The sequence below is a fragment of the Heloderma suspectum genome, chromosome W (assembly GCF_057233095.1).
Source record: "Heloderma suspectum isolate Gila_16-S chromosome W, 16-S_ref, whole genome shotgun sequence".
Lineage (NCBI taxonomy): Eukaryota > Metazoa > Chordata > Lepidosauria > Squamata > Helodermatidae > Heloderma > Heloderma suspectum.
This window is the reverse complement of record NC_139475.1, coordinates 57,184,361-57,204,714: the sequence shown is the minus strand read 5'-3', so window position 1 is coordinate 57,204,714 and position 20,354 is coordinate 57,184,361. Positions and strand designations below refer to the sequence as shown.

The 20,354-nt window shown below is 45.3% G+C and overlaps 1 protein-coding gene across 6 annotated transcripts in view; it reads right to left on the bottom strand.

The window, feature by feature from the left end:
- Positions 1–20,354, bottom strand: part of LOC146334049 (polypyrimidine tract-binding protein 1-like) — a 57,551-nt gene that overhangs the window by 20,990 nt on the left and 16,207 nt on the right. For 5 of the 6 annotated variants that reach the window (XM_084825102.1, XM_084825106.1, XM_084825105.1 and 2 more), the window contains 6 exons: positions 13,620–13,695; positions 10,976–11,148; positions 8,792–8,938; positions 8,127–8,297; positions 6,207–6,317; positions 4,514–4,688 (listed from right to left, as the gene is read on the bottom strand). In XM_084825102.1, the coding sequence (XP_084681228.1) occupies positions 4,514–4,688; positions 6,207–6,317; positions 8,127–8,297; positions 8,792–8,938; positions 10,976–11,148; positions 13,620–13,695 (853 nt within the window). Of the gene's footprint in view, positions 1–4,513; positions 4,689–6,206; positions 6,318–7,213; positions 7,261–8,126; positions 8,685–8,791; positions 8,939–10,975; positions 11,149–13,619; positions 13,696–20,354 lie in introns of those variants that run through there. The other variant, XM_084825107.1, reaches the window with a different exon arrangement.

The following is a 20,354-nucleotide window of genomic DNA, read 5'->3' as shown; positions in this document are numbered from 1 at the left end:
ATATCCTCCATACTTATGGCAAGAGTTTGTGTTGCTATTATATATTCATCACCCATTCTTGCGTTAAAGTCTCCCATTACTATAATTGGACATAGGTGATATTGTTGATTGGCAATTTCCAAAAGGGACTCAAGAGCATCCCAAGTATCAGAGGCATAATCTTTAGAACCATTTTTTATTTATTTTTTTTTTGGGGGGGGGAGATGTACACATTTATGTACACCAATCTTTCTCCCTTTGAGCTGGTCAAATGAATGACCTGCAAGCATGGTGAACTAGTTTCCAGAGCCTGGACTTCAACATCCAAACTGGCAGACACCCCAAAGGCAAGACCACCCCTGCTTCTCCCTTTCCTTTGATCCTTTCTAGCACGCACTGAAAATACCTGAAAGGCTTGTAGCTCAATCTTTTGAGTCCAGGTTTCTTGAAGTCTAAATATATGAAAACCGCAACAGATACTGTAGAAAGCCCTGTTCTTTCAACTTTTCCCCACCCAGAAATATTTCAAGACAATAATTTTAGTGATTCTATTGGTGATTCTAATTGTGCCCTTTGGGTTGAATAACTTTGGGAACTTCCGAAGAGGTAACTTCTCCAGATGGCTCAAAGACAACTCCCCTTCAAAAACAGCAGGATTCATAATCAATTTGCCATCCTTACTCATTTATGCCCTACCTTCTTTGAGTGACTGTCCATCGTTCCCTCTCTAAGCCCGTAAGAGATATAAATTCGCACTTATGTGTCACTGGATGACCCTCTAAGGACCTTTATCTGGATATAATGTGTCTGTTTTGTGTGTTATCCCCCTTAAAGCAAAACAATCTGCAGTGGAGCCGGTTAAGCCTACACTATAGCCCTGCACGCCAGAGTTTAAAGACACAATATTATGGCAAAGTTTAGATGGTTGTAATGTCAATGACTCAGAACTTAATGCCAACCCTCCCTTATTGCTGGAGGGTTGTGAATTGCGTGTCAAAGGCATGCTTTTGTAAGTGTCACACTCTTCCTCAGCCAGTCTGGCTACAGCTTCATTATGGGGGTCACAGCCAACTGTGAAGATATTAATCAATAGGGCCCCAAGGTTCTGGTGGCCCTTATTCCTCAATAATTCCAATAAGGAATATAATCACGATAGACTCTCCCATTGATCTTGCATTGGTAGGGCATCAAAACTTTCCATTAACTTTAATTCTTCTGGGAAGAAATATCCAGGGGTAGCATAAAATCCCCCTAACTGGGGTTCTTCTGTACCTCTGAGGTTATTAGAAATTCCCAAGGTTAGAGTAGCTTTCAGTGGTTGGTAAAGGATATTAAGTGGGGGATCATTAGAGACACTCATATCAATCAAGTCCCTGATTGGAGGATCCTTAAAGGGAGAAGTGGGAAGACACCCCATACTTCTTCTCAGAACTACCAAAGAGATAGCAGGGGAAACAACTTTAAGATGTCTGCTTACACTTATGCCTAACTTATAAACGTCCTTTTTAGTACGATAGATTCTGGCTCCTACATTTGGTGAGGCAAAGGTAATAACCGCTTGTGCCGTGTTACAGTTGTAAAAAAAGGTATTCTATCTTTTGGACCGATTCTAAATCTAACAATGTCTCAAGGAAGAGCTAACATAAGCTGCAAGAAATGCGCTTTACGCTCCTGTTGCATCAGCCTACCCTTTGGCTTTGAGTAGTTAATCAAAACCAAATTCTGCTTCACTAACTGTAGATGCCAAGAATTATTAGCTTAAGTATGATTCAGGGTAGATCCTTGCTTTGGGGGTTCTAGAGCAGGAGTTGCTACTTTACTTCGGAGGTGTAAAATTGACCAGGAGTCCTGTGCTACACTTAAGTTTTCAATAATAACCTGTTGGCCAGAGATGTTTGGCTTCGGTGCCAAAACTACGCTTTCGTCCATGTCCTTAACCACTTTTTTGTCAGGATTCATGGGACGTGCCTCCTGGCTCTTATTTTCTTCCAAAATCTTAAATAATCTATCAAATTTCATTTTGGAAGAACTTTTAGCCCTAGCTGTACTTCTTGTATTTTTAGTTTTCTTTTCAATACCAATTGGGGCATTAGTGTTTTTATACTTAGATTTCCTACTGGCCAAACATGTTATGTTTTTATCACTCTTTTACTGCAAATTTTACCCTCCTTCTCAATTTATTATACTTGTTCAGTGGGTTCTGTAGCTATTATAGCATGGTTTTTTTAGCTTACAGTTTTGTTTACTATTCTTTATTTCAGTTTCTCCTGAGATAGCTGTGACTCCCCCACTTAGTTTGGTTAGTACAATGTCCGTGAGAAGCTCCTTGCACTCAGACAGGAACTTCTTTATCTGGAATATATCATCTGACAAACCATTAAACAGGGATCTAATCAACTCATGTTGATTACTAAGCAAGTTGGTAACAGTATGAATCAAAGTTCCCATCATCATCATATGAGTTTGAGTAAATGGCAGGTTGAAAAGGAGGTGAATCACAATTCTTCACCCTAGAACCATTTGAGGAAGACAAAATAATGGAACCTTTTGAGTATTTTTGAGGGGGTGCAAGCCGTTATCTAAACACTGACAGGCCCTCTTCCACAGAGACCAATTCCGCTGCTAGGCTACACCTGCCTTCATCCTGAGTTTCCAAATCCAAGGACTTCATTATACACTGAGGGCCCAACGACCAGTCCAAAATCTCCACATGGGCTAGCCTAGTCTCAACTGCCTGGTGACTCAGTAACTGGTAATTTTCTTTTCTCAGAGTTAGGACAGAAAACTGAGTGATTTTAGGTTGATTATAGGCCTTAACAAAGGATGCCACATCTTTTGTCACTGGCTCCAGTCCCAATTGTTTATACCCTCCTCTGGTAAGAACCATTATGTTAAAAAAAGAGAAAAGAATAAAGTAAAACATTATAGCAACCCACCAGTGAAGCCCAACATGTACTCTATCAGGGTCCAGCCACAGTAATGTTGTCAATAATTGTTAATACAGGTGTTTATACCTTAAAAGCGTTACCAAAACAGGCAATAAAAACCTCTGACCAATAACAATAATATAGTTGAGCAGTTACTTGAGCACACTCCGGGAGAGAGCGGAGGACAGGAAGGCCTGGCGTGCTATGGTCCATGGGGTCACGAAGAGTCGGACACGACTGAACAACAACAAAAGTTGAGCAGTTAAAAGGGAAACTGTCAGCAAGAAAAGAGAACCTTAAAATATTTAAAAATGACAATTCATCTGCTGAGATAAAAAATACTTACAAAATTACTTTAAAATAAAATTCTTTTAAAACAACCAAGCAAACTAAAAAGATGAGTCAGCAAACTTTCTGCTTTAAAATTGTTTCTGTATAAAAACACAAAAATATAATTCTAGCTAAAAAAAGTTAAATATATTAAGAACGTACGTTAAGATAGGTTTGAGATAAGCCCTGTACAGTGAGTGGTTCCACCAGTCCTAAATAAAGTATCACAGAGTAACTATAACACCCAGTTTACTAAAACAGAACACTGGTGAGACCCAATCCCATAGAATGTTCTTCAGATGTTTCAAGATGAGTCATCACGCCACAGTATGTTCCAATGCAGTGTAGGGACTGCCTGGATTGGCGAAGCCTCTTCACGTGGATAGCCTCCTGTGTGATGCCAAGTGCGATGCCAAGTGTGGACTTAGCTTCACACTTGGTGCATTGCCAAGGCGCTGCCTCTGGCAGCCCCACCTTAAATACCTGGTTGGCAGGGCCAGAGACAACACAGGCTCAGGATTTACAGGTGCAGCTAGACTCTTCCCAAGCTCCTCCCCCACAGACTCTTCCCAAGCTCCTTCCCCCCAAAAGGTAATCCATACTTCAGAAGTAACACTTCCCAGCTAGGGCTCAAATTTCTAATGGAACATGCTCCACTGAATGCCTGGCTGACTTGTATCACTTCCCTCTCCTGCCTATATGCCTCTGAAGGCATCTCCTGCTTTAAAGGTGGTGTAGTCCCATCCAAGTGACTCATGTCTCCAAGATGCTCCACTGAGGCCCTACTCCCAAGTGCCTTCCTTATCAGAAGGGCGCCATGCAATTACGAAGGAGAGGACTTTCTCTGTGGTGGTCTACCAGGCTTTGGAACCCCCTCCCCTAAGAGGTGTGCCTGGGAAAGGGACTGCTAATGTTAACTTGCATTGTTCTGATCAGCTGTCTGGTCTCAGAATTTGTATTTTGCCTACAACAGCACAGCTACCATCAGAAGCACACAGTGCTGGCAGTTAGTGCTGCTGGAGTAACATGACACCATCCTCAAACACACAGCCTCACAAAGCAAGGAGAACATGGAAAGGAGGCTTGCAGCAATACAAGCACTTCACTTATGTTGGTTTGACAAGTCCTTATAACCACTCTGTAAGGTAGGCCAATATTCCAGGCAGAGAGTGGCTTGCCCAAGGCCAGCCAGTGAACTCACAGGTAAGGGAAGATTTGAAACAGACTCCTGCTGACTGATAGCATGTGCTCCTGAGCCCCCTCACTCAGCCCCTTACCAAAAGCAGCTGCCATGGTCTGGTCGAGGGAGGGCTGACTGTCTCCAGAAGGCAGGTCTGGTTGAGTATAATCTCTGCTCTTATCGTTGTTGTATTTCACGTTGAGACTTGTCAGCTTGGAGAAGTCAATGCGGAGCGTGCAGCAGGCGTTGTAGATGTTCTGCCCATCAAGGGACTGCAGGGGAGCCAAAGCAGAGGATTCATCACATCCAAGTCGACAAGGGCACTTCATGGAAAGATGTCTAGACACTCTAAATGTGTCCAGGGTGCATGCTTGAGAAAACAATTTTAAACAACTGCCCAAGGAGTGGCCTGCAAGGACTTGAGTGCTCTATCAAGACCAGCTGAATATTATGTTCTTGCATCTTTGTCAGTTACACATGTGCGCCAATATATATTTGTACAAGTGGAGCCTGCAAAACAGTGTTTCAGTATATCCCCATCCCCTACAGGGAGTGCTCCTCTTCAGGCATCTCTGGAGGCACTGGGGCAGTTTCAGGAGCGAGAATGGGATAAAATGACCTTTTTTTCCTCTCCACTTCAAGGTCTTTCCCTGTTGTGTTATATGGAGCTGGAGGGCTGCCAGGCCAAACCTGAGAATTTAAGAACTACATTGCCGGGGGGGGGGGGGGGGGGAGATTTGTAGAGTGGGAAAAACAAAAATATGCCCTTCCTTTCTTCCCTCCTTCATGAAGTATGCCTGCATAGTGAAAGGGAGTTTAACCTCATGAAATGCATCCCCTCCCCAATAATTACTAGGAGCTGCCAGGAGCTTGAGCTGGCCATTTTCCTCTTTTGTTTTGTTTTCAACTGGCATCTTAATATTCCACATCTCAACCACAGACATAAGATAAGAAGAGACCTGCTCGATCAGACCAAGGGTCCATCTAGTCCAGCATTCAGTTCATGCAGAGGCCAACCAGCTGTCGACTGGGAACCCACAAGCAGGACATGAGCACAACAGCACCCTTCCACCCATGTGCCCCAGCAACTGGCTCACTGCCTTCGGTACTGGAGGTAGCACATGGCCATCAAGGCTAGTAGCCATGGATAGCCTTCTCCTCCAGGAATTTGTCTAACGCCCTTTTAAAGCCATCCAAATTGGTGGCCATCACTACATCTTGAGGTAGCGAATTCCACAGTTTAACTCTGCGCTGTGTGAAGAAGTCCTTCCTTTTATCTGTCCTGAATCTCCCACCAATTAGCTTCATGGGATGACCTCAGGTTCTAGTATTTTGAGACACAGAGAAAAATGTCTCCCTCTCTACACTGTGCATAATTTTGTAGACCTCTCTCATGTCTCCCCTGTCCCTCCTTTTTTCCTCAAGCTAAACAATCCCAGCTGTTTTAACTTTCCCTCATAGGGGAGATGCTCCAGCCCCTTGATCATTTTAGCTGCCTTTTTCTGCACTTTTTCTAGCTCAACAATATCCTTTTTAGGCGTGATGACCAGACCTACATTAAGACTTGCACAGTCTTCCCTGACATTTGGTTTCTAAAGCTCACAGATTACCTCTCCGAGGAGACCAAATGGTGTCCAAGATGATGCTTGCTACATCTATGTTAACACTTGCCCCCCCCCCCACCCCCAACTCTCATGTCTCCATCTGCAACTTTGCTTCTTGCAATACACTTCCACTGTGCTCTGAAGGCAATTCAGAAGGAAAGGGACAACGGCACAAAGGGAACTCACCAACTTGGCATGCTGCGCACTCATAGGGTCTGCATATTGCAAGAGTGCCTGGAACTGGTTGTTCTTGGTGAAGGTGATTATTTTCAGCACTGTGCCGAACTTGGAGAAAATCTGTGCACACACAAAACAACTTGAGAAAGTCATACAAAGCCATTTTGGAAGCAATGCTCCACCTGTGCATTTTCTGCCACTGACAGAGGCAGAGGAAGGAGTCACATCCACACCGCACAGGAAAAAAGTCTCAACCCAGAACTGCACCACTGCAATTCCTGTCACAAAGGTGACAATCTGAAAGTGCCACTAGATACTGCGGCTAATGATGAATCTGTCTGTTAGAAGGAAGAATTCTACACAATGAAACTTCTCCCAAGACAACACCTGGCAGATTGCTTTCCCTGCAATTCCACAAGGCACTATCCTATATTGAGTCTGGCAACTCTAGATGGTGCCAGACACAAGATGAAAAGGACCTACAGATATTCCTGTGTGGGAACTCCTCCTTCCCACCATTTCCTTCAGTGCTGATCTTGCCTGCACTGAACTGCTGAAGCCTGAGCCCTGCTGTTTGGAGTTCCCCTCTTGAAGCCAGAGCAGGAAGAGCCAGGCACTTAACTGCAGAGGCTTTTATGAATTTAGGTTTCTGTAGTTGCCTGCTGGCAAGCAGGGCTACAGAATCAAAGGAGCAGGCTCCTCCTGCCTAGCCTTTTGCCATTCTTTGGGAAGGGCCGAAGGAGAACTTCTGCACGTAAGCAAGGCCAAGTATATGCGGCTGATATGAGAGCAGTCTCTGGCATATCCTGTCTTCATGACTGGCCTGCTAAGTGACAAAGTCCGCCTTTATACAAGGAGCTAATGTGTCTAAAAGAGCTTAAAGCAGAGCTAGAATAGAGCCCTTAATCATGTGTTTGGACTCTTGCTCTCACTGCAAGCGATAGTGATCTGTATTGAAGAACACCCTGCACCCTCTACTCTGGATTCCCCTCCACCCCACCCTGCACAGGCATTACCAGAGAATGCTCACTCCGCTCCTTCTTCTGATAAGGACTACACCGATCTGAAAGCAGAGCATGACTTTACACAGGTACCATACCTATGGGCCAAGGAACAACTCTCACAAGGGCCCCCAAACCATGTTTAAAGTGGGCAAACAGAGTATCCAAACAGGCACGGTTCTCTCATCCCTGGCCTGAAACCACACTTCACCAACAAGAGCTGGTTTGGTGTAGTGCTGGGGTGCAGAATCTTTCAGCCCAAGGGCCAAATTCTATTTCGGAGAAGCTGCTGGGGCTGCATTCCAGTGAGGAGTGGGATTAAAGGCAAAAGGGTCAGGCCAGAAGAGGTGTGGCTAATACATCAATAATACCAGCATATTGTAGCTTAAAGCACTGACTGTCAGTAACTAACCCTTAGGAGAGGCATTTCAATCTTTCAGAATGGGCGGGGTGCAGGGAGAAGAATTGCAGAAAAACTGAGAAACCAACAAAGGGTTGGTGGCTGGGGGAAAGGGGTGTGGCCTTCTGGAGAACTTGCGGTCCAGTTTTGGCCCCCACGTTATCCACCCCTGGTGGCTAGAGCACTGGCCCTGACTGGGAAGACCCAAATCCAAAATACAGAAGTTCAGCAGATGAGCTGGGGCCACTAGCAGTCCAACCTACTTCACAGGGTTGTGAAGATAAAAAACATGTCACCGCCTTGAGCACCTTTGAGGAAGGGAAGGACACTTTGAAATATAGATGGTATAGATGCAAGAATAAGTTTGCTTCTGATCCGAGTCAATTTTAGCTAAAGAGAAAGCACTGAGGGGGTCAATCAAAGAGGCGACTAGATAACACCCCCCCCCGTTACTTGCTACACAACTTGCTATGGCCAGGCCTGCCACATGCTGGCCACTAAAATAAGTCTGGGGGGCTTATCTCTCACCTGATGCAGGACATCTAGTGTAACAGGATAGAAGAGGTTTTCCACAATAATCCTCAGGACTGGACTTTGACCAGCCATGGCCATGCCAGCATCCACAGCTGCAGCAGAGGCAGAAAGTGCCAGATTCCCGGACTGAACTGAGTTTACCGCTTGCAGGGCTGCCTGAGCACGCTGTGGAGCCAAACGTTTCAGCACATAATACATCAAACACGACACAGACACACATAGCATCCTACATTTAACTTCGGCACCAGTATGCATGTTACCATATTGTGAGCTAGTTTTACATCCACCATGAACTCACAGTACTAGACAAGCTACTCTCAGTCTTTCTACCTGCAGTATGGGAGTAAATTACTAACCTAATTTACACGAGTGTATAAGGATAACACAGTGTTTGAACAGTTTGCAGCACTATATAAAAAGTGAAGTAGCTTCACGGTATGCTGGATTAAAAGCTTTGATCTGACCCAGCATGGCAAGTTAGGATGTTCTTCCCCTGACCCTCTTTACTTGATTGTGTCATAGACAGCCCCTTAGAAGCTGCACACCTGTTTCTATCATAAGCCCCAAAGTTCACATGGACTTGCTGAGGAAGAAACAGGCAAAGTCATGGGACGTGGCTGAGAACACACAGCCTGGTAATGCTGTAAAGCTTGACTCACCGCCTGGTTTGGAGAGTTACCGGTCTTCAACTCTTTATGGTTGGAGAACTGGATGTAGATGGGCTGGCTCCGGAGGACAGGAGTGATTGTGGTATAGTAGCTCACCATGGTGTTAGCGGCTTCCTCCGTGTTCATTTCTATGAAAGCCTGGTACGGAACGACAAAGACAGGTAACATGTACTTTGCATTAGCACAAGTATTCCTAACCCAAATGCTGCTGCTGAATTTATGAATAAACTGTTTCGATGCACAGGGTCCTTAAATACCAAATGATAAAGACCACGCTTTGGTCCTTCTGAAGAGACTTTTTTTAGGCACTTGCACCACAGCACTTATAGTGCCATGGGAAGTCAAGTCATAAAGCTGCCCTCTGGTTTTATGAGGGTTCAAAGAGGAGGGATGCTGCTGTGCATGTAGGCGGTGCTTCGAGGGGCTGGCTGAGTCTGCCTTGCTCCTCTCCCCTATGGTCCCCATGTGGGGAACATGCGAGGAGCGAAGCCAGCACCTCCGTAGGCTTCGCTCCACCTGGGCATTCCTTACCTGAGCAAAGCTCAGGTGTAGCTAAGCTGGCTCCTTGACCAAGGCACTGACAGGAGGAGTGCTCCTCCAGCAGGCGCCTCAGTCGGAGAGCCAGCTTCGCTTAACCCAGGCTTTCCTCAGCTAGGGAAGGCCTGCATGGAGCAAAGCATACTCCCAACTGAGGCGCCAGCTGGAGGAGCTCCAGGTGGCACTTCATCCAGGGACGTTATCACATCAGGGAGCAGCTCCCCTTGACATTAGGCCTGCAAGAAGACCCCCCCCCAACCCAATATGGTTCCCCACCCCTTGTCTACACAGACTGACAGAGACTCACTGGGGTTTCATACCAGGGTTTCATACTGGGGTCTCTCTCAGCCCACCCTGGGATAAAACTTGGAACCTTCTGCATGCAAAAAGGGAGCTCTACCAATTCAGCATCTTCAGTTACACCTGACCCATATGCTGCAGACGGTTATTGCTAAATATGGCTTGCCTCTGAACCAGAATCAGAAGCCATGCCATGAGGGAAGCACACGACCAGGCCATGTGTACCTGATGGCCAACCCTGGTGTCTGGTTGTGCGGTCTCAATTAAGCCTGTGTGAAAACAGTTGCTACCCCTCCCAAGACTAGGCCTCCTCAGTGCATTCACAGGTCTCATCCTTGCATAGCTGCTGCCCTCAAGCCAACATCCATCCACATCAGCTCTTTCTTTCCTGAATCGCCCTCTTCTACCACAGCAATTTTTAAAAAATCATTTACACCTTTGCCTTTTTTGATGTTTCAAGTTCCTGGGTGTTTTGCAGGATTAACCAAGGTGGCCAAGCACAGCTGCTTATGCATGGGCAATATCATATTGCAGCTTCAAACTGTTACCTAAGCCTTAGGAGAGGCATTTCACCCTTTTAGAATGGGGGAAAAATTGCACAGAAGTGAGGAAACCACCAACTGATTGGTGATTGGGGGAAAGGGTACGTGGCCATTTGGGGAACCCTGGAGGACCAGACTGGAATCCCAGGAGGGGTGGATTGGGCCCCCAGGCCTGAGGCTGCCCATTCCTGGACTAAATCACAGACTTTTGACATGCAGGTGTATGCTCTGACTACAGCCCAACTACAGAATGAAGTAATCAATATAGTTTCCATTGCAAATTACCAGGCTATTGCTTCATTCCATCTTCCATTTCACAACTACTCTGAGACTAACAGCTCCTGGCTGCTTGCATTCAAAACTGGCTTTTTATGTCAACCAGCTGATCTATTTGGAAGAGTTACCTTATTTCAAGATTGATATAAACCCATTATCAGGCTTGCTTACGAGAGAGAAAACAGCACCGATGTAAAACATTTTATTTGTCCTTCACAAGTAGCTGAAATCATGGTTTTAAGTTGCCTATAAGTGTATAAATAAATGCTATCTGATTTGAAGGCTAAAGTTGAAGCTTCTATAGCTAAAGTTACTTCTATAGTTACATTGCTGACATCTTTCCCCAACCTGGTGCCCTCCAGATGTGTTGGTGTCTAATGCCCATCATCCCCAGCAATCTGACTACAGATTATGGGAGTTTTAGTCTAACACATTTGGAGGGCACCAGATTGGGGAAGTCTGTGCTATGGTAGATCAACAGCTTTTATGTTAAAGACTCATACGTAGATCAGCTACATACCTGATTCTTTCCTTTTAACATGAGTAAGTTTGTGACCTTGCCAAATGGCAGCCCCAAGGAAATGACTTCGGCTTCTGTAACGTCACCGGGGAGTTTACGAATGTGGATTACTCGTGATGGAACTCCTGCGCTTCTGCTGTCACCTTTGAATTTTTTGCTGTCATTTCCATTGGCTGAGAAGAGATGAGAAAGGAAGCGGTTATGTCTCTGGCGCAGCCTAGCCAGACATAGCACTTTTCATACATTTATATTAGAATTCAAGCTGAGTAAATTAAGTTGTGTTCTTGCTTCACAGCTTCTGGTCCAAGCATGTGAACAGCAATTGGCATTAGATCTTCTACTTTATGATCCAATTTTATACCTCCTTCAGTCACCATTTAGATCTGTCGGTATTAGAAATAGACCACCTCTGATAGCAGCCTAATATGGTGAATTACTTCAACAAGGCCAGACAGATAAACGTAAGAGTTTAACACACACAACAACAATCCAAGAAGGATCAGTATGTATTGTGTATTGTATTCCTTACATAATGCTACAGGTAGCAACTGTAAAGGGCAGAGGAGCCATCCTCCAATACCTGTACCAACTATGCAGATGCCAAGTGTATATAAAACTGCCCCATTCGCCCACAATTTAAATACAGGCTTCCTAGTCCTCCATAGAGCTCCACCTCCTACATGGGTCTAACTCCATGTCTGTTTTGCTCCACTGAAACTTGTGGTTGGCAGAAGCAACGTAGCTGGTGCAGCCTGTTGTGCCTTAAGATGGCTATGCAGTAACATGCACATCAGCTGGTTAAAAGGTAAAGGTGTCCCCAACCAGTCGCGTCCGACTCTAGGGTGTGGTGCTCATCTCCATTTCTAAGCCGAAGAGCCAGCGCTGTCCGAAGATGCTTCCGTGGTCATGTGACTGGCATGACTGAACACCAAGGTGCACGAAACGCCGTTACCTTTCCCGCCAAAGCGGTACCTATTTATCTACTTGCAATTTCTTGCTTTCGAACTGCTAGGTTGGCAGGAGCTGGGACTGAAGACAGGAGCTCACTCTGTCACGCGGCACTCGGGTCTCGAACTACTGTCCCGCCGACCTTCCCGTCTGCAGTTCAGCGTCTTAACCACTAAGCCACCTTAATATCAACGACTTTGTAATGCTTTCATATTGACTTTTAAAGACACACAGCTATACAACACTTTGACCCTTTCCCCCTCTAAATGCAGCTGGGGAGGGGGGCACTTCATCAGCAGGACATGCTGTATCCCAGAGATATTACAATCTGGAGGGTTGTGGCTATTTTACATTTCAGTTGCCTGCAATGCAGTTTATAGTTTTTCACAAGCTTTACAAATGTCACATTAGAGTTTGTAGACAAGCAGCATTCTTAGGACTGGCCTACAAGCTACAACTACATGGTGCCTGCTTGAAACGGCACCCTTGGAGCATGCTTGAAACAGCATCCTCATGCCACTGTTGTGATGCACAGCATGGCACCATGATGTGTTTCCTCTAAATGTGATGGAGCGTTTACTACACCAGCCCAAGCCAGTGCCAGGAACAAACCACATGAGTTGTGCTACACATCACAGCAATGGCATGGGAAAGGAGACCACAGAGATGCCATTTTAAGCTGGCTCTGTTTGGTCCACAACGTGTGGCTCATATTCTGAAGCTGCCACCCCTCCAATGCAATTCAGTCACTTTTGAGATCCTGAGAGTTGGAAAGAGGAACTTAGACTTCTAATAAAAGCCCCTGGAATGCTAAGTAGGGCTTCTGAGCTGCATTCTGTCCTCACTTGACAGTTTACTAACCAATATCTAACCACAAACTTACAATACTTCATTAAGCTTTCAGATTCACAGATCACCCAGGCCTGAGGGCTAAGGCCACAAAGATGGAAGGTGCAAGATAATAAAGGAAAGCAAACTTTTAAAAAAACAACTCCCCTGTGGATTACCACCTAATTAGCAAATGCTAGACCAACAGGTCTTAACTGGTGCTGCAAAATGCTTGGGCCGGTATTCACCAGAAAGTCATTCTGTAGCAGTGGGCCACTGAATGGTCCTCTACATGCACCTGACATTCAAATACTGCAGACATTACTGTTAAGAGGGAGCTCTGAGTCAATCATGACTGTAGGCACAACAGTGAGAGTCAGGAAGAAAATAAAGGCCAGTATCAAAAGCCAGCCCACCCCCAAACAAAAAGGCATCATTCAGTTCCCAGGAGTCAAGAAGCACCCTGTTTCAGAGATCCTAGCAGCATGCCAAAAGATCCAGGAGACATACCACTGAAGTTAAATTCCAAGTATCAGGGTGCTGGAATTTATGCCCGCAACCTCCTCTTCTGCTAGTATTGGCCCTTACCTGCTGTTTTAAAGCTGTGCAGGATACTTCATTAGCATGAACACTATATGATGCTCTAGGTAGATAGGTCAGGGTATTAGCTCTGGAGGATGCTGTCTGCTGAAACCCATCAACACAGAACAGCAGCAGTAGCAGCAGCTCCTCTTGGGTATGCTACTGCAGTCTAATCTTGCAAAGCTGACTGGAATAAGCACTCAGACAGGTCTAAGGGAAGATGGCTAGCCTCCACTAGGACCCAGGCCCTTAGGAAGTGCTAAACACTTTGGGCTAGCAATGTTACCTGCAGAAGCAGAGTTGCTGCTCATGATAAAGGGTCCGTTAGTGACACAAGTAGAGAAAAGTTCGTCAGATCCCCGCTGAAAGAGAAACAAGAAAGGAAAAAAAGGTAAGTTGACAGCACTTTGCTAAATTCTACTCAGGTACTGTGAAAACAGGAGGACAATCCAGAATCGAAGTAATAGAGAAACTGAGCAGTAGGGTGGGGAAATTAAGGGGAAGCTCGATTTTCCAACCCACCCCTTCATTCACTCACATGAAATGGACATGTTCAAAAGTGACATGTTAAGACCAAACAAGCAAGGGAGCATAGCTACTCCAACAGTGCCCATAATCAAGGGTAAAGTTTACTTTCTGAAAGAGGGGCTTACTATGCTAGATACCTTCTTGGACACAGTCAAGACAAGGGCTTTTAGGATACACTGAAAGCCTATCAGCACAACTTTAATGCAATTGCTAAACACATCCCCTTAAAGTTAAGGTGACTTCAGCATTGTAAGCATTTGTTTAGAGCCCTTGTATTTAGCTTGCCCTTGATACTTTTCTTGCTGGTACTTCTTAAGTTTCTCAAAACCTTCAGCTAGCCACCTTCACACAATGACTAAGCATACACCTGAGAACAGAAAGCATGAATGCCACTGATATGCACGGTAGGAACATTAGCGAGACCGGATTGGCTGCAGCACAATGCAAATGCACACAAGGCAGCAGAACCAGACTTACTTCTGCACAACTGTGAAATGATCCTAAGGAGGCTTTAATTTTGCCACAGATGTGGCCTCACAGTCAGAGGGTTAACTTCTGACTGCAGCAGCTCAGGCTCAAGATCCAGCATTAACAATTTTGCTTTAAGGCAAATGCAAGGCATATATGGAGAGCCACAGAATGAGGGCAGACATTAAGAACAGCAGCAGTTCAATTCACTCTGAAGTTGCCATGCTTCAGAGCAGTGAAGTACTACTGCTGATGTTAAGGTAGGAGGATGCTACTGCCATTCAGAAAGCTGATGTGCAGCCCAATTAAGCCACATGAAATTGAACTTCATTTCTGTGAACACATTTCTGAGAGGCAGAGTTCTTCCAAAGATTATTTGTCTTGGCAGTTATAGGTGATCACTCATGGGAAAAACAATTTTTCTTCAGGAGTAGCAGCTTGTAAGATCAATGGATCAAGCTGCACTGTAATAAAGTACCAGCCCATATCTACTTGCTGTGCGGACCTAGAGGCTGCAGAAAAAACTTTCAACTGCAAACGAGTTTGACAATGAACATTTCTGAGCTCGTCTGAGGCAGGCATCAGTTCAACAAAGACTTTATTACCAGAGTGCTAAGCCAGAGGAAGATATCTTAACCACAACTTTGAAGGCAGTATACCAAGTCGGCAATTGCAATGCTGTCAATGCGGCTTTTAGAATGACCTACTAACAAAGCACTTACAAGGTCGCCCAAACCTACTTAAGTCAGCTATGACAAACCCATTGCAACTCAACAGTTCTGTGTGGGATGGCCTAACTTAGCCCCATTTTCCACTCAAGAAGCTTAATTAATCTCCATCTTTGGTTTGCTCTTGGAGACCAGAAGTGCAACATTTTTGTGAACCAACAGAACTGGGAAACTGGGAACTGGGAAAGGTTGTGATATCCAAAATCAAACAGACATGCAATTTGAGAAAACCAGAAATATAAGCAGGGTTCCACAAGCATTACTTCTGCCCATCAGAAGACAGATGTTTGAGCACCAAAAGTAATCCAGAAGAAAGTTTGTTGCCATTTTCAGGAACACAATAAGTATATCAAAAAATTATATTACCCAGATTTCAAGAATGGCTAGTTTACATTACAATTTACCATTCAGCTGAAGATCTGTACATAATGTTGGGTAGAAGTTTTTTGAGAGGAAGTGTGATTGCATAAATTCACTAAATATTCTTGTCAGTCCAAGACAAGACACTTTAGGCAGGCTTGATGAACAGGTTGGAAACACCTATGTACACAGCTACTGTTCGACTTCCCTGACTTATCAGTCTATGGTGCCCTTCAAGGTGGCAGAGGGAGGAAGCCTATGCTCTGCGAACAGGCATTGTGGAATCTCAAAAGCATCACCATTGATCCTAAAGCATTGGATATGGGGATGATAGAACAGCAGGAGACATTTGCAGTTGCAAGTAGGATGCTTGCCCATTATTCTGGGAGCTGAGAACATAGGTTTAAATGTAAACTGTTTACAAAACACTGTGAAACAGGAAACCATGGACTACCTCATAGTCTTATCATGGCACTAAAACCCAATGAGTCCAGAAAGAATGGGCAGGTGAGAAAGCCAGCCAGAGAAAACAACCCACCCAGATTTTCGTATGAACCAGGGGTAGGGAACCTGATGCCCTCCAGATGTTTTGGGCTACAACTCCCACCAGCCCTGCCAACATGACCAACATGTTCAACAGGGCCAGATGAACATGACCAACAGTTCATCTGGCCCTGGAGATTTGAACTCATTCAAAGTAATGAGGTGTTCCTTGACCACATGCCTATCGATCTCAAGCTGCAATCCTGCCCCTTCAGCCTGTACTTTGCCTTTGTCAGGGGAGTCAAAGACCCTCCTTCTGGAGAAGACTTTTGCCTTTTGCTTATAATGCTGAAATGTTGAAGATAAGGTTCTAGATTTGATACCTGGTATTAAAGTAATTTCCAACAGCACAAGAGGCGACTCTACACATGGACGTCACCAGATGGTCAATATCGAAATCAGATTGATTATGTCCTTTGCAGCCAAAGATGGAGAAGCTCCATACAGTCAGTAAAAACAAGACCTGGAGCTGACTGTGGCTCAGATCATGAGCTGCTTCTTGCAAAATTTCGGCTTAAATTGAAGAACGTCGGGAAAACCACTAAACCGTTCAGGTATGACCTAAATCATATCCCTGATGAATATACAGTGGAGGTGAGGAATAGATTTCAGGGATTAGACCTGATAAACAGAGTGCCTGAGGAACTATGGACGGAGGTCCGTAACATTGTTCAGGAGGCAGCAACGAAATCCATCCCAAAGAAAAAGAAATGCAAGAAAGCAAAGTGGCTGTCTGATGCGGCTTTACAAGTAGCTGAGGAAAGAAGGGAAGCGAAAAGCAAGGGAGAAAGGGGAAGATGTACCCAACTGAATGCAGAGTTCCAGAGAATAGCAAGGAGAGACAAGAAGGCCTTCTTAAATGAACAATGCAAAGAAATCGAGGAAAACAACAGAATGGGAAAGGCTAGAGATCTCTTCAAGAAAATTGGAGATCTCAAGGGAACGTTTTGTGCAAAGACGGGCATGATAAAGGACAAAGAAGGCAGGGACCTAACAGAAGCAGATGAGATTAAGAAGAGGTGGCAAGAATACACAGAAGAACTATACAGGAAAGATCTGAATGTCCCTGATAGCCATGATAGTGCGGTCACTGAACTTGAGCCGGACATCCTAGAGAGTGAAGTCAAGTGGGCCTTAGGAAGCATTAGTAACAACAAAGCTAGTGGAGATGACAGTATTCCAGCCGAGCTATTTAAAATCCTAAAAGATGATGCTGTTAAAGTGCTGCATTCAATATGCCAACAAATCTGGAACACTCAACAGTGGCCACAAGACTGGAAAAGGTCAGTTTACATTCCAATTCCAAAGAAGGGCAACGCCAAAGAGTGTTCAAACTACCGCACCATTGCACTCATTTCACATGCCAGCAAGGTGATGCTCAAAATCCTACAAGCTAGGCTTCAGCAGTATGCGAACCGAGAACTACCGGAAGTACAAGCTGGGTTTCGAAGAGGCAGAGGAACTAGAGATCAAATCGCCAACATTCGCTGGATCATGGAGAAAGCAAGAGAATTCCAGAAAAACGTCTATTTCTGCTTCATTGACTACGCTAAAGCCTTTGATTGTGTGGATCACAACAAACTGTGGCAAATTCTTAAAGTGATGGGAGTACCAGACCACCTTACCTGTCTCCTGAGAAACCTGTACGAGGGTCAAGAAGCAACAGTAAGAACCAGACATGGAACAACCGAGTGGTTCAAAATTGGGAAAGGAGTACGACAAGGCTGCATATTGTCACCCTGCTTATTTAACTTATATGCAGAGTACATCATGAGAAATGCCAGGTTGGATGAATCAGAGGTCGGAATTAAGATTGAATTATCAACAACCTCCGATTGTTGATAATTATCAATTATAATTATCAACAAGAATTATCAATTAATTCTTGAATTATCAACAACCTCCGATATGCAGACGATACCACCCTAATGGCAGAAAGCGAAGAGGATCTCAAGAGCCTCTTGTTGAGGGTGAAAGAGGAGAGTGCAAAAGCTGGTTTGAAACTCAACATTAACAAAACGAAGATCATGGCATCTGGCCCCATCACTTCCTGGCATATAGAAGGGGAAGAAATGGAAGCAGTGACAGATTTTACTTTCTTGGGCTCCAAGATCACCGCAGACGGTGACTGTAGCCATGAAATTAAAAGACGCTTGCTCCTTGGGAGGAAAGCTATGGCAAACCTAGACAGCATAGTAAGAAGCAGAGACATCACCTTGCCGACAAAGGTCCGTCTAATCAAAGCTATGGTTTTCCCAGTAGTAATGTATGGCTGTGAGAGCTGGACTATAAGGAAGGCTGAGCGCCGAAGAATCGATGCTTTCGAACTGTGGTGCTGGAGAAGACTCTTACGAGTCCCCTGGACTGCAAGGAGGTCAAATCAGTCCATCCTAAAGGAAATCAACCCTGACTGCTCCTTGGAAGGACAGATAATGAAGCTGAAGCTCCAATATTTTGGCCACCTAATGCGAAGAGAAAACTCCCTGGAAAAGACCCTGATGCTGGGAAAGACTGAAGGCAAAAGGAGAAGGGGACGGCAGAGGATGAGATGGCTAGATAGCATCATGGATGCAATGAATATGAACTTGAGCACGCTCCGGGAGAGAGCGCAGGACAGGAAGGCCTGGCGTGCTATGGTCCATGCGGTCACGAAGGGTCGGACACGACTGAACGACTGAACAACAACAACAACAATTAAAGTAATTAAAAGTAATTCCCCACCAGCATAGAATGATCTTGAATAAATATGCAAGAGATACGGGACAGCTATGGCTTTAATACACATCTGAAGACAGCTTGAAAGCACAACATTCACCAGCTGCTACAGAAGAGCTGATTTTAATCTCAGAAGAGGCTGCGATAGCTAATGAAGTGCTAGCATACTGGCAACCACAACCGGTACTATAAATCTAAACTGGCTTAAGCCCTGTTCAACTGGCTTTAACAGGAATCCTGGAAACTAGTTCTGTTGGGGACTTCTGGGAGCATCCCAAGGAGGTCCCCTATGTGGAACTCCTATGTGGAGTTCATGAGCTGTGAGATCTACTGCTCAGTTCTATAATTATCCAGATGTCCCAGTGGCCACCCAACAGGCCCTTGTTAACCAAGCTTGGTTGCTCCTCTCAGACTCATCAAGCCAATTAGGTGTCCCCTTTCCCATGCAACATGATAAAAATCTTTGTTAGCACTCTCCAGTTAGTTGAAATACTACCCCTGAGGATTTTTAAACCAGTTGACAATCCCCAGTTACTGCTATATAAAGTGGCATTCCCTCCCTCCCTCCCCAACATTACTAAGGGCGCAATCCTATGTGGAGAGGCGACCACCTCTCCAATGAACAGCAGAGGATCATCTCTTCTGCGCTCCAGCCGCCCCTGCATTCGCGGCTAGACAGCTGATTTTGGCTGTCTAGCTGCAAGGTGTCGGAGCATGGGGTGGGTAGGCCAAATGATACATAGGAAGCACCTTACCAGCACTTACGCTCTCCCCACCTCCAGGACTGCCCCCTTTTGCCCCGCTCTGTGCTGCTTGTACGAGCGCAGAGCCTGGGGACGATCCACGCTGCCTACAATGCATAGTGGGAGGGGGTGGGGAGGTGGTTCTCCAGGAACTGACCAATCTATGGCCCTCTAGCCATTGACTAGTGGCCATAAGATTGTGCCCTAAATGTCTCAAACAGGTTAAGTCGGCCAAGCAAGCTTACGAAGGTCCTTTGCTTTAATTTTGTTTGCCCAAAGCAAACATCGGGGAGCTAGCCAGCATCCCCATTTCAATTTTGAGGAAAATAAGGAAATATTTCCTCCTTCATATTAATGAAGAGCTGCACACACCTTCTTTAAGGGCACATTGAGTAGGGATGTACGAAAGCCACTTACCTTTTCGTGGATTCTGTTCATGGGGGGGAAGGCGTTCCGTCCCTCCCCCCGGAATCCTCGACGGGGGGAGAGGCCATCAGATCCTCCCCCCCGGAATCCTCAACGGCCGGCTGTGCTCCGCAGCAGCTCCGTGGAGCAGCTGGCCAGGGCCGTCTGCAGCCGGATTTCCGGCCACAGAGGACTCTGGGTAAAAAACAAAAACAAAAAAAATGCGTACGCAAATGGCAGCAGCTACAGCTGCCACCAATTGCGTTCCTTATTTTTCGCCTTCTTAGTCTATATAAATATTTACGTAGACTAAGACGAAGAAAAGAAAGGGGAACACAAATAGCGTACTGGGTGCTATTTGCGTTCCCCTTTCTTGTCTTAGTCGTTTTTTTGGTTTTTTTACCCAGACGTGATAGGCTACGCAAGTCTTTACGTAGCCTATCACGTCTATGGGGAAAAAAACACAGACTGCAAATGGCGGCGGTGGCAGCCGGTCGGAAGACCAGCCGCCGCAGTCCGAAACATCCGCCC